This window comes from Haliotis rufescens, unplaced genomic scaffold (assembly GCF_023055435.1).
Source record: "Haliotis rufescens isolate VD_foot unplaced genomic scaffold, xgHalRufe1.0.p SCAF_8, whole genome shotgun sequence".
Lineage (NCBI taxonomy): Eukaryota > Metazoa > Mollusca > Gastropoda > Lepetellida > Haliotidae > Haliotis > Haliotis rufescens.
In genome coordinates this window covers 8,947,467-8,960,868 of record NW_025964372.1, presented here as the reverse complement: position 1 = coordinate 8,960,868, position 13,402 = coordinate 8,947,467, and the positions used below count along the sequence as shown (strand labels likewise).

The following is a 13,402-nucleotide window of genomic DNA, read 5'->3' as shown; positions in this document are numbered from 1 at the left end:
TAGTAAAATTTACATCTCAGTGAGCGAGGTCCTATGTATCCACAACATATCTGACTAGTAAAACTAACATCTAAGTGAGCGAGGTCCTATATGTATATGCAATGTATCTGACTAGTTAAACTAACATCTAAGTGAGCGAGGTCCTCTGCAACGTATCTGACTAGTAAAACTTACATTTAAGTGAGCGAGGTCCTCTGCAACGTATCTGACTAGTAAAGCTTACATCTAAGTGATCGAGGTCCTATGTATCTATAATGTATCTGACAAGTAAAACTTACATCTAAGTGAGCGAGGTCCTATGTACCCACAACGTATCTGACTAGTAAAGCTTACATCTACGTGAGCGAGGTCCTCTGCAACGTATCTGACCAGTAAAACTAACATCTTAGTGAGCGAGGCCATGTATATCTACAATGTGTTATGTCAAAGTGTCACAAGTAAAGACTTACACCTGTATATCTGCAATGTATTATGTCCATGTGTCACAAGTAAAGACTTACATCTGTATATCTACAATGTGTTGTGTCAAAGTGTCACAAGTAAAGACTTACACCCGTATATCTACAATGTGTTTTTTTCAAGTGTCATAAGTAAATACACACACCTGTGTCAGTGTGAACCTGTATATCTACAATGTGTTATGTCCAAGTGTCACAAGTAAGACTCACATCTGTGTCAGCAAGGCCCTGTATATGCGCAATGTGTTATGTCCAAGTGTCACAAGTAAGACTCACATCTGTGTCAGCAAGGCCCTGTATATCCGCAATGTGTTATGTCCAAGTGTCACAAGTAAAGACTCGCATCTGAGTGAGAAAGACCCTGTATTTCTTCAGTGTGTTATGTCCAAGTGTCACCAGTAAAGACTTACACCTGTATATCTACAATGTGTTTTGTCCAAGTGTCATAAGTAAATACACACACCTGTGTCAGTGTGAAGCTGTATATCTACAACGTGTTATGTCCAAGTGTCACAAGTAAAGACTTACACCCTTATATCTACAATGTGTTTTTTTCAAGTGTCATAAGTAAAGACTTACACCTGTATATCTACAACGTGCTATGTCCAGGTGTCACAAGTAAAGACTTACACCTGTATATCTACAACGTGTTTTGTTCAAGTGTCACAAGTAAAGACTTACACCTGTATATCTACAACGTGTTATGTTCAAGTGTCACAAGTAAAGACTTACACCTGAGTGAGCGAGGCCCTGTACAGTATCTTGAAGTGGTGGTAGTGTAACCAGAGGATCCTCTGTAGCTGAATCGGACGTAGTCGTTGTTGCAGTTGTAGGAGTATTGAAGGTCGAGAGAGACGAAGTTGAGGCGGAGGATGTAGGGGGAACTACCGCCACTGATGGTGTAGGTGCACGCCAAGTCGTTCACGTAGTTTCCGTCAACATCAGCTGGACTCGCAAATGTTCCCGTGTCCGATGTAAATTGCTGGATGCAGTTTTCTATGGGTAAGTGAGGATTGTATAACATGGATCATTCTGTGTACTGTGTAGTTTATAGTCTAATGTTCTGTTGAAAAACGCGGAGCCATTATATATTGTACTATGTTGACGAAGTTAGCGTCATCATTGTTTAACATTCGTGCCACGTGTTATCATGATAGAACATAATGATACATTTGAAAATTATACATTTGAAAATTATACTTCTGTCAAATGAACACATATGTCACTTACCCGGTACAATAGTGTAGTACAAGAAGAACGACGGTGGCTCCATGTCAGCCGCGTGGAACAGAGTTATCTGGAAGTCGCCATCATAGGCATCTGATGGAAAGTGAAAGGCTCCATATCAAAATATTGTTCAAAATCAATTCCTCATGAACCACGACTTGGAGTACTTTCAACATTAACTTACGAAGACGGAATGTTGATGTGCATCTACTACGACAAATGACCTTTTTTCCTGCACAAGAAAGTAATAATGATATTTATGTAAAGAATAACCAGTGAGTTACGAGGAATTACAGATAATCTGTCGCGGGTGAATAAATTATGTTCGTCCCGAGCCATTGACGTAATTCTGCTCAGATGACGTAATGTTATAAATTTGTGACTTCATAACAACGGATGACGTCACATGGCACTACCCTAAGTGAAGTGAAGCAGGGTGACATCCTATCGCTTCAATGATCAATTATAAATGTCTATAACGCACATGTGCATATAACTGAAGGACAGTCTCGTTTTGATACTGGAAACCCATTTGTGCAGATACACTGCGCGTTGTGGTCGGTTTTCTGTCAAAGGTATTTGCAAAATCAAGATGATGTTTGATGGTGGCTGAAAAGTCCTGGGCCTTACCACGATGGACTCCATTGATGGAGTGAGTTGCTTATGATTTTTTTAACAATCCCCTTTGTGGTACCGACACATATGCCAACGATGCTGCAGTTCCTAGACCGCACAAGTGTTTTCCCTTGTGCTGTAGAAATTAATCCCTAGCATCAGCTTCATTTGCATAATGCTTGCCAGACATTGATTTGTCAAGTTTTGGAAGAGGTGGGAATCTGGTGAATATGGAGGACGTTGAATGAGTTGAGAGTCACAGTCATGCATTCAAACCATGGAAACAACAGACTTTTGCACAGTGCACTGTTCTGATGGAACGTTTACCTTGATATTCTCACGCAGTTGCCTAAGCAGATAAGCACATTATTGACCTTGTTAGCTAATGGAACAGAATAATTTGCTTTCTTGGAAACTAGAATACGTTTCCACTACTCTGGGTGTTGTAGTATCTGTCTGACAGTGGCAACCCCAAGGCTCATCGATGGTCGAAACGACGTAAATTCTCACACGAGAGATGATGAACCTGGAACCTGAACCTGACTAGGCGCCAAAAGCCTTGGAAGCCAGCATGCTGAAACCTTTTTCATATCCAGTTCATCACAATCGTAAAGGAAGGAGCATCATCCCCTAAATTGGACACCATGTCCGCGTGGAAGCCGCTAGACAATTAGGTTCATTTTCAAAGAATACCTAGTCACTTTAATTTGCTGCCTGCAGAAATAGGCTGCCTGGTTGTGCATTTGGTTAAAATGCAGCCTGTTAGCATGGTAATTATTGTACTGAATACATGCACACTATTAAATGTGTATCAATTGCAGTTAAGATATCAGATCTTTTCAGCCACCCTCTTACATAGAAAATATTTTTTTCTGCATACATGGGTAATTCATATACTATATTTTTGGCTTAGTAGTTTAAAAGTTATGTCACTGGAAGTTATATCACACAACACTGATGGCAAAACTTCACATAAACCACTATTTTAAACTGTAAATTATGTATGACGCTTCTGAGACCACAACGTACATGTTATCTCGGTGCCACTTGTTCCATTGTAGCCACATCTCCTGTCAAGGCCGTCAAAGTCGAAGTAGTTACATTCAGCATGCGAGTCACTGCTTGATTGAGAGACCAATCGGATGTGTATCTGTGATGATGCCATATTGTTCTGTATCCTGTAGTAACATGATGAGTTGCTGCTATCGCTGGACATATTGCCACTGATGCTACCAGATCGGCCCGTGTAGGTCATGTTGCACATTCCTGAAAGAAAAACGAACCACACTGAAGGCACCTCTCACATATACAGGCATGAATCATAAGCACCATGAGAGAGAAACAAACCACACTGAAGGCACCCCTCGAATACACAGGCATGAATCACAAGCACCATGAGGGAGAAACATACCACGATGAAGGCACACCTCGAATACACAGGCATGAAACACAAGCACCATGAGAGAGAAACATACATCACTGAATACACCCCTCACACACAGGCATGAATCACAAGCACCATGAGGGAGAAACATACCACACTGAAGGCACCCCTCACATACACAGGCATGAAACACAAGCACCATGAGAGAGAAACATACATCACTGAATACACCCCTCACACACAGGCATGAATCACAAGCACCATGAGGGAGAAACATACCACACTGAAGGCACCCCTCACATACACAGGCATGAATCACAAGCACCATGAGGGAGAAACATACCACAGTGAAGGCACCCCTCACATACACAGGCATGAATCACAAGCACCATGAGAGAGAAACATACATCACTGAATACACCCCTCACATACACAACATCACTGAATACACCCCTCACATACACAGACATGAATCACAAGCACAATGAAAGAGAAACAAAACGCGCTGAAGGCACCCCTCACATACACAGGCATGAATCACAAGAACCATGAGAGAGGAACATACATCACTGAATGCACCCCTCACATATACAGGCATGAATCACAAGCACCATGAGAGAGAAACAAACCACGCTGAAGGCACACCTCACATACACAGGCATGAATCACAAGCACAATGAGAGAGAAACATACATCACTGAATACACCCCTCACATACACAGACATGAATCACAAGCACCATCAGAGAGAAGCAAACCACGCTGAAGGCACACCTCACATACACAGACATGAATCACAAGCACCATGAGAGAGAAACAAACCTCGCTGAAGGCACCCCTCACATACACAGGCATGAATCACAAGCACCATGAGAGAGAAACAAACCTCGCTGAAGGCACCCCTCACATACATAGGCATGAATCACAAGCACCATGAGAGAGAAACAAACCACACTGAAGGCACCCCTCACATACACAGGCATGAATAACAAACACAAGGAGAGAGAAACATACCACAGTGAAGGCACCCCTCACATACACAGGCATGAATCACAAGCACAATGAGAGAGACACATACATCACTGAATGCACCCCTCACATACACAGGTATGAATCACAAGCAGCATGAGAAAGAAACAAAAAACGCTGAAGGCACCCCTCACATACACAGACATGAATCACAAGCACAACGAGAGAGAAACAAACCACGCTGAAGGCACCCCTCACATACACAGGCATGAATCACAAGCACAAGGAGAGAGAAACATACATCACTGAATGCAGCCCTCACATACACAGGTATGAATCACAAACACCATGAGAGAGAAACAAACCACGCTGAAGGCACCCCTCACATACACAGGCATGAATCACAAGCACCATGAGGGAGAAACATACCACACTGAAGGCACCCCTCACATATACAGGCATGATCACAAGCACCATGAAAGAGAAACATACATCACTGAAGGCACCCCTCACATACACAGACATGAATCACAAGCACCATGAGAGAGAAACATACCACGATGAAGGCAACCCTCACATACACAGGCATGAATCACAAACACCATGAGGGAGAAACATACCACGCTAAAGGCACCCCTCACATACACAGACATGAATCACAAGCACCATGAGAGAGAAACATACAAGAGTGAATGCACCCCTCACATACACAGACATGAATCACAAGCACCACGAGAGAGAAACAAACCACACTGAAGGCACCCCTCGAATACACAGGCATGAAACACAAGCACCATGAGAGAGAAACATACCACGATGAAGGCACTCATCACATACACAGGCATGAAACACAAGCACTATTAGAGAGAAATATACCACACTGAAGGCACCCCCCGAATACACAGGCATGAAACACAAGCACCATGAGAGAGAAACATGCAGCACTGAATGCACCCCTCGAATACACAAGCATGAAACACAAGCACCATGATAGAGAAACATACTACACTGAAAGCACCCCACGAATACACAGGGATGAATCACGAGCACTATGAGAGTGAAACATACATCACTGAAGGCACCCCTCACATACACAGACATGAATCACAAGCACCATGAGAGAGAAACACACCACACTGAAGGCTCCCCTCACATACACAGGCATGAATCACAAGCAGAGTGTGAGAGAAACATACCACGCTTAAGGCACCCCTCGAATGCATAGGCATAAATCACAAGCACCATGAAAGAGAAACATACAATAGGCTCCAAGGCTCCACTTGGATGGACAGGCATGAAACAAATGATCCCTGAAAGATACTCCACTCTCTCTATGTGAGATATATGTCATTCATATTCCCAGCTGTGCGTTTCGTGTACTTACCTGGAGTCACGTGATATAACACGGAGTAGTTTCCCCTCACGGCGCCAGTGCTGAAGTAATGCAGTTCCATTGCATTGTCTGCTGAATTTGCTAGAACAACATGAACAAAATCATTAGTCATACAGTTGGAACTCAGAATCGAGAGCACGAAATATTACATCAAGCGTTGGGTGTCTTGTTCAAATTAAAAAAAAACCGTTCTGACCTTGCCACGATTCATTGCGTTGGCCACAGAATCGACCCCCGTCCTGACTGACATACTCTGTGGTGCACACGCCGTCTGTGCCCGCGTCCTGGAGCCCAAACTGGAGGGGGGTGAAGGTTACAATGAAAGGGTAGAAGGGCACAAGGAATGTGTAGTCACATCTGATGTCTCCACTGAAGTCCACGCCAGAAAGGTCAGGGTCGGAGATCATGCCACCCTGCTCTGTGTAAACCCGGGAGCAGTTGACTGATTTGGAAAGACAAAATACATATCTCCAAAATAAGGTAAAATATGATAAAACGAGAACGACAATACAAAGCTATAAGGTATTATAAGACAATAAAATGGTGTCTCGTGGGTACCATCTCCTATGAAAACAAGCATTTGAAAGTTTCAGGCTTGTGTCTGACGTATGTCTTATGAATAACAACACAAAGATGCCATATGTGGTCAATACGTTTCCATAGCGCTGTTTCTGATGACTGTGAAGATGAAACAGCAAGTTCTTTTGCAGTGGTTCGTGTGTGGAGTGAGTGTTCATTCCAAAATTTCAAGAGAAAACTATTAACTTGCTTTGTTTCCCCTCTGTACTGCAATATATAAATAAAATATGGAAACACGGTACTTTTGTTTGTTAATAAAAACAAATTCAAGGTCAAAACAAATTCGAAGCGTAATAAATAGACTTACACGGGAGCACCTTGTAGCTAAGTCGGAAACCTCGATTTGCATAAGATGCATCTGAGCGAAAGGTCAAACTGGTGTTGCCTACTGTTGAAACTGAAAAGAATAGTCGTCATTGTCAAAGAAATACAGGGAATGCGACAGGTTTAGGTGTTACGTTCCATGTGGTTAACCTGGGTGGAGAATCCGTGGGCTGTTCATGATAGAAAGTAGTTTTTAGAAATGTTTGTCAATGCCACTCGTACATTGTGTTATAAACCACGAAGGGAACATCTGATGGAGGAGAAGATGCAACGCATACCGAAAAGCCGATGCAAGGGAAAGGGTCCGCCGCCTTATGCTTGACATATCTGCAGACACTTTAAGCATGTCACAATTGCGTCACCAGCTTGTTATTTTGCATGTCTTAGCATCTTATCTGAATGTCATATACTTATGTACAACAGGGCGAACAAACATAAAGGGAACTCACATGATATGTTTCTCATGTAGGTCCCGCAGTACCGCTGGCCGTCGGGGAATTCAAGGTAGTCGCCATTACAACTTCTTGTGTAGTATAATTCGAAATAGGAGATGTTGTAGAAAATGGTGTAGAGGTCGTTCCCGCCCATAATGGTGTAACTGCAGAACATGTTGTTGTGGTAGTAGTAATTACCGCCGTTTGGACTCTCGATCACACCGTGGCTGTCGGTGAATACGTGGTCACAAATATCTGTGTGCGAGAAAATATGTTCATTACATGGAGCTCACGTTGTCTACTGAAGATTAAACATACGACTGAGACAATGCCAGGAATGTGACTCACTTTCTGTGTAGGAGTATCTGATCCGAACTCCCCTCTTCTGGGTGGAACTGTCACTGTGGAAAGTGATGTTCAGATCCCCATCAACGATGTTATCTGGAACAATAGAGTGTCATCTGGATGCATGTTGTATCTACTCTTATATGTGCTGGAGATGAATGAATGGCAATCAAAATAGAAACCTATATTTTGATGTTTAGGGATGTCATGGTAGAGCTGATAACGTATGCATTATCAAATTTATAATTAATAGATATTTAAGCTAGAAAAGCTTACCTTGAAACTAAAACACTAAGTACATTTTTTTCCAATACTGCCATGAGAAATATGAGCTTAATAAGATACATTTCTCTGCTGCCATTAATCAGACTCTTACAACTTATGTCTAATATTTTGAATACAGTTGGATTTAAACGTTTCATTTAACAACTTGTACCTCGTTAGCCGAATCGACAATAGCAAATTCTAAAGTCGTTAGTGATCAAGTGGAAAGCCGAATTAGTTAACTATTTAGAAAAGGATGGACACGTGTGCTTACTATAGGATAATCGGATATGCTATGCACATAGTATTCTATGTCAAAAAAGGCATTTGCAGCCTCGACAATAACGATATGCAGTTTATTGAAATCTGCCAAAGGAACTAAGTTTGCAGGCAGAAATACAATAAAATATTACGGATATCGTTCTGGAAATGAACCTACTAAAGGTTTAATACCTTTCCATAGTCATTGATTGCCTGTGAGCTAGCGAAGTCTCGAATCTACGTACGCAATTTCGAATTTAAAAAGATGACATAGAATTAATGGCATAATATTGACAATAATATATAATCACAATATTGATGAATTTCTGCCCTGGTGACCTTAAATTACAACTCACTCCAAAGTGGGACATCGTTGATACCTCTACCACTGCATTGTCATTTCCTCTTTCGATACATGCACATGTACGTTTCAAAACACTTCTTGCATCAATTATTTATCTCAAACAAATATATCACTTACGTATGTACGAAATGGTTGAAGTCCTCGTTCCGCACATCCTGGAGGAGGAGTACCCGTCGTAGAGGATCTGTATGTAGTCCATGCTGCAGGAGGTGGAGAAACTGTTACTGTAGGAGGAATAATATCTCTGTACGTCGAACTCCTCCAGTGTAATGTTAACAGCCCACGCCCTACCTGCTGGAGGCCTGATGGTGAACAGACAGTCGAGGTTAGGTGAGTAGGTTGCGCTGCCATCGCCAGGGACCTTGATCTCCCCTTGAGCATCTGTCATCACCTGGACACAGCTGTCTGCAGAGGCAGAAGAACTGGTTTACTCATCAAATTATGAATTTGTGTGTCAGTGATATAACATAAGATGTTTTATCAGTCAGGTTTTGTGTTGAATAGGGTGAACATATACTGTTTATATCTTAGTAGGTTATTGAATATTGAAAGAACAGTTCCACAAAAAACATTACGCGAACACACACACACACACACACTCTCTCTCTCTCTCACTCACACACACACACACACACACACACACACACACACACACACACACACACACACACTCACACACACACACACACTCACACACACACACACATGTCAAAGTGTTTCTTGTACATAATAATTTGGATTCGACATGATCACAAACATTTTAATATACCATGGACACTCACTTTCTTCAAATGAATAATCCAACACAAATCCACGTCGTAGGATAGATCTATCAGTGACGAAGTGAATGGCAAAATCGCCACCTAGTGTGTTATCTGAAAATATATGTTATATGCAAATGCATAACGAACTTGTACAACAAACGGGAGTGTTTAGTATTTGTGAAATATGTTCTAACTGGAAGCTTTAAAATCAGGTTGTAGATATATCTGTTATCATCCAGGTCATGCAAAATCATTGTTTGACTTTTACATTGTATCACAATAAAATGTATATGACATATACATGAAAAGAAACGACAGGGAAATACGAAACTAAACAGTCCCAAAGATATAATTGATATATGTCCGCACTCATACGTCCAATATCCAACAATTGTAGCCAAACTGAATGCTGCTGTACTCTGTGACACTGTCAGATAACAATGATGTGTGACATTGCCACACCTAGTTGTATGACGTCGACGCCCTTTTCAAAGCCCTGCCTGTGGGTGATCTCATGTTTATGTGTCAATCATGATCCTGAATCAGTTTTGACAGGAAAAGAGCAGGACTGAGTTCCCATTTAGCTTTTAACATGAGTGCCCCCAGAAGACAAACTGACGTCATCAACACCATATTGTCGATTTTTCAAAATTCATTTAGAACTTATTAATTCCCATTCTCAAACCCTGTGTATCTCATTTCTACAGGATTTCAACATCTTAAGATGTTATTCTTTTTGGTAAACAATAAGACACAAATTTACATTCTTTTATTTCACTTTCAAGTTATTTACGTCTTTTGTCTTGTGGAGAAACAAACTGCAAAACAATTAATTAATTGAGTCTGGGTCGGACATCTTAAGTAATGTCCCAATCTGTAATGTCCCAAGTAATGACTCAACAATTAACTCAACCTTAAAAACCCGATCTAAATGAGTTACTGCTTATGATCACGCGCATATTCTAAACCTAACGGGGTTATTGTTTCCCACTAGATGAATATGTTAAAAAGAAATTATCATGACTTACAAGAGTATGTTCTTGGTGGGCTCATCCTGCCACACAGTCTGCTGGTGCTGGTGAGTCCTGAGAACTTGGTCTCCACGTAGTCGTAACTACATGATGTACTCAGACTGTAAGATGAGGAGTTGTAGTACGTCCTCTGAACGTCAAACTGAGAGTACCTCAGATTGAACTTGTATGGACCCTGTGTTGGAGGTCTGATGATATAGGTGCAGTTCAGATTATTTCTGTAGAGACCAGTACTGTAGACGGGACTCCTTATTTCGCCATTGGAGTCGGTAAACAGTTGGTTACAACGATCTGAAAGTAAAACCTTTGACGGTCAATACCTTAACATCAAGATGCGATTCATGCTGTATTCACGGAAAAAGTATTTTGGAACAAAACAAAGAGAACATTACTTTGTGAACAGGATTTCATTTCTATCTCAAAATAGATAATTATACCTTCCTCAATCCTATAGGACACGTTGAACCCTTGCCTACTGATCTCGTTGTTTGTATGAAAGACCATGTCAATCTCTCTTGTGTTTGTGTACCCTGAGGAAATTAACATCATATGAGCCACAGGAATCATTGTATATTAAGTACATATGTTATGAAAATGGTTCCAATAGAAGAACTCAATCGTGAGAGAATGAGCGAAGTATTTCCTTCGTTTAATGCTGTAATACATTTGAAACATGGAGAATTCAGCTGAGTTGAGTTCTATTTTTAAGACTTCGTTACATTACATTTTATATCAGAGTCGTCGTGTTTTCATATATTTTATGTGACCAGATATTCGGGTGAAAGTATCTACATGTTGTAAAAAGATAAACATATATAGCCCTCACAAGTAAACATGGTTCCTGCAGCGATGGCACCACAGTACCTCCCGGAAGTGTAGGACCCGTCTGTGAAGTATATGTAGTCGTTGTCACACGACCTCGTACTGTAAGATGGAGATTCAAGGTCAAAGTTGTTGACGGTGGCCGTGACCTTAGTCTGGGTGTAGGATGTTAACATGGTGTATCGGCAGTCAAGGTTGTTGTGGTACAGACCACTGCTTGTTATAGGGCTGATAAGAGTGCCTTCAGTCGCGGTGTTCGACACCAGACAACCATCTGCAATTGAAATTAATCAATTTCACCCAAAAAAGATAATATTATGATTGAAACAAACTTTTCTTTACACATCGAAAAAGCTTTTGAATGTTCACTTCTTACAAGTTAGGTTTTCACATACGGATAGACAAGTATTTAACACAATCGTCATACTTTACCTTAGAGTTCTCAGTTTTCTAAAAAAGACAAAATTCTCTGTCTTGTAAGATTTTTGTAATCAATTAAAATAGTCACCTGGAACGATGTTGTAACGGATGTTGAAGCCCATGTTTGTCTGACTATTGTCACTGATGAAGGTCACGACAAATGTGCCATCAAAGCTGACTAAAAAAGAAATGCAGAACGGCGTTGTTACATCGCGTAAACATATATATGTCACGTGATCGTATATATTGAAGAAAAATTAGTAAAATACTAGTATATATTGAGGCACATTTAACGGAATATTATTTTTTAAGCTAAATTCGAAACTACCAAACCCTGGACCAATGACTTTTGATGTATAAGTAACATTGGGATGACATATAATGTTATTCAATTGTTTTGTCTAAAGCTGATGCATGGAACATTCATTATTCCCATATTTAATAACTTAGGAATCGTTGGCGATTATAACATGCAAAGTTAACTATTGTCTTCTTTCGAGAAGATAATGTTCAACTTTGCATGTTATAAGTTTTATAATAAAAACATTGTCACATTTATGAGAATAAAACAAATACGATACCGTTTTATCGTATCGTGTGCATTTCAAACAAGTATCTGACGATCAATGGCAGGGACTCGGACAGTAACCTCCATTAGGTTGTGTTCATGAAACTGTTATATCTGAATGTCCCGAAACGCTAAATGGTTGGATGGTCTGTACTCACAGCTGCGAGTCCCGTATTGGTATCCACACAATCTCTGTTCGCCATTCATATCCACATAGTCATTACAGACAGATGTGATGTTGTCAGGGTCCTCCAGGTGGAACTGATTGAGACTAAAGACAATTGTCTGACCCACATCGTCATCCCCCTTTATTGTGAAGATGCAGTGAGTGCTGTGGTTGTAGGAATGTCCATACACGGACTCATTGCCGTAGACAGAGTAACTGTTGATGGAGCCGGCATTGTCGGTCAGCGTTATGTTACATGAGACTGCAATTTCCAAACAGGATTTATTTGTGAGAGATGTACTCATAACATGAGAGGAAAGGCAGGGTAATGGAAAGAAAGATTGTAATTGTATATATTACAAACATATTCAAGTATTTACGTTTGTGCAACCTTGTCTTCTTAAATAGAATACACACCTACATACGTGTACAATACCTACCAGGCCTTATGTAGTAAAAAATGTGAAAGCCTTCACTTCTCCCTGTGTCCGAGCTTACAGAGTGGTGATACCTCATAGAGAGGTCGCGATTCGTCGATGTGTCTGTAAAGAATATCAAAAACATTGATGAATTTGGTATTGCATGTATGCATATCTTAAAAGCGTAAACAAAGAATCTGCTTAAATATTATATTTTACTTTGGTACTTGTAATTGGCATGTTTCCACCGAACGATATGTACAGAGCAAATGAAAAGCCAAAAGTATCCCATCCCCTACAAATAAGTGAGTAAATAAATAAATAAATAAATAAGTAAATAAATAATTAAAAAATAAAAAGATAGATAGATAGATAGATAGATAGATAGATAGATAGATAGATAGATAGATAGATAGATAAATAAATCGATACAGAAATAATTAGGAAATAATTGTTACTGCAGCGAAGAATCATCCAGCTATCCCAGTTAACTCATGTTCAAGCCGATAAATCACCTGTATATCAATCTAGTGATATCATTGAAAATGTAAAGAAAACGGTGAGAAAATTTTAAATAACAAGTTGAAAGACGTTCA

General features: G+C 40.4%; 1 protein-coding gene across 1 annotated transcript in view; it reads right to left on the bottom strand.

Moving 5' to 3' along the window:
• Positions 1 to 13,402, bottom strand: part of LOC124125993 (cubilin-like) — a 90,151-nt gene that overhangs the window by 18,676 nt on the left and 58,073 nt on the right. The window contains exons 54-69 of the mRNA XM_048389179.1: positions 12,828 to 12,929; positions 12,380 to 12,649; positions 11,742 to 11,831; positions 11,238 to 11,507; positions 10,849 to 10,941; positions 10,409 to 10,702; positions 9,399 to 9,491; positions 8,734 to 9,021; positions 7,731 to 7,823; positions 7,398 to 7,637; positions 6,932 to 7,021; positions 6,242 to 6,487; positions 6,037 to 6,126; positions 3,330 to 3,566; positions 1,689 to 1,778; positions 1,191 to 1,454 (exon numbers count right to left, since the gene is read on the bottom strand). Of these exons, the coding sequence (XP_048245136.1) occupies positions 1,191 to 1,454; positions 1,689 to 1,778; positions 3,330 to 3,566; positions 6,037 to 6,126; positions 6,242 to 6,487; positions 6,932 to 7,021; positions 7,398 to 7,637; positions 7,731 to 7,823; positions 8,734 to 9,021; positions 9,399 to 9,491; positions 10,409 to 10,702; positions 10,849 to 10,941; positions 11,238 to 11,507; positions 11,742 to 11,831; positions 12,380 to 12,649; positions 12,828 to 12,929 (2,850 nt within the window). The remainder of the gene's footprint in view (positions 1 to 1,190; positions 1,455 to 1,688; positions 1,779 to 3,329; positions 3,567 to 6,036; positions 6,127 to 6,241; positions 6,488 to 6,931; positions 7,022 to 7,397; positions 7,638 to 7,730; positions 7,824 to 8,733; positions 9,022 to 9,398; positions 9,492 to 10,408; positions 10,703 to 10,848; positions 10,942 to 11,237; positions 11,508 to 11,741; positions 11,832 to 12,379; positions 12,650 to 12,827; positions 12,930 to 13,402) is intronic.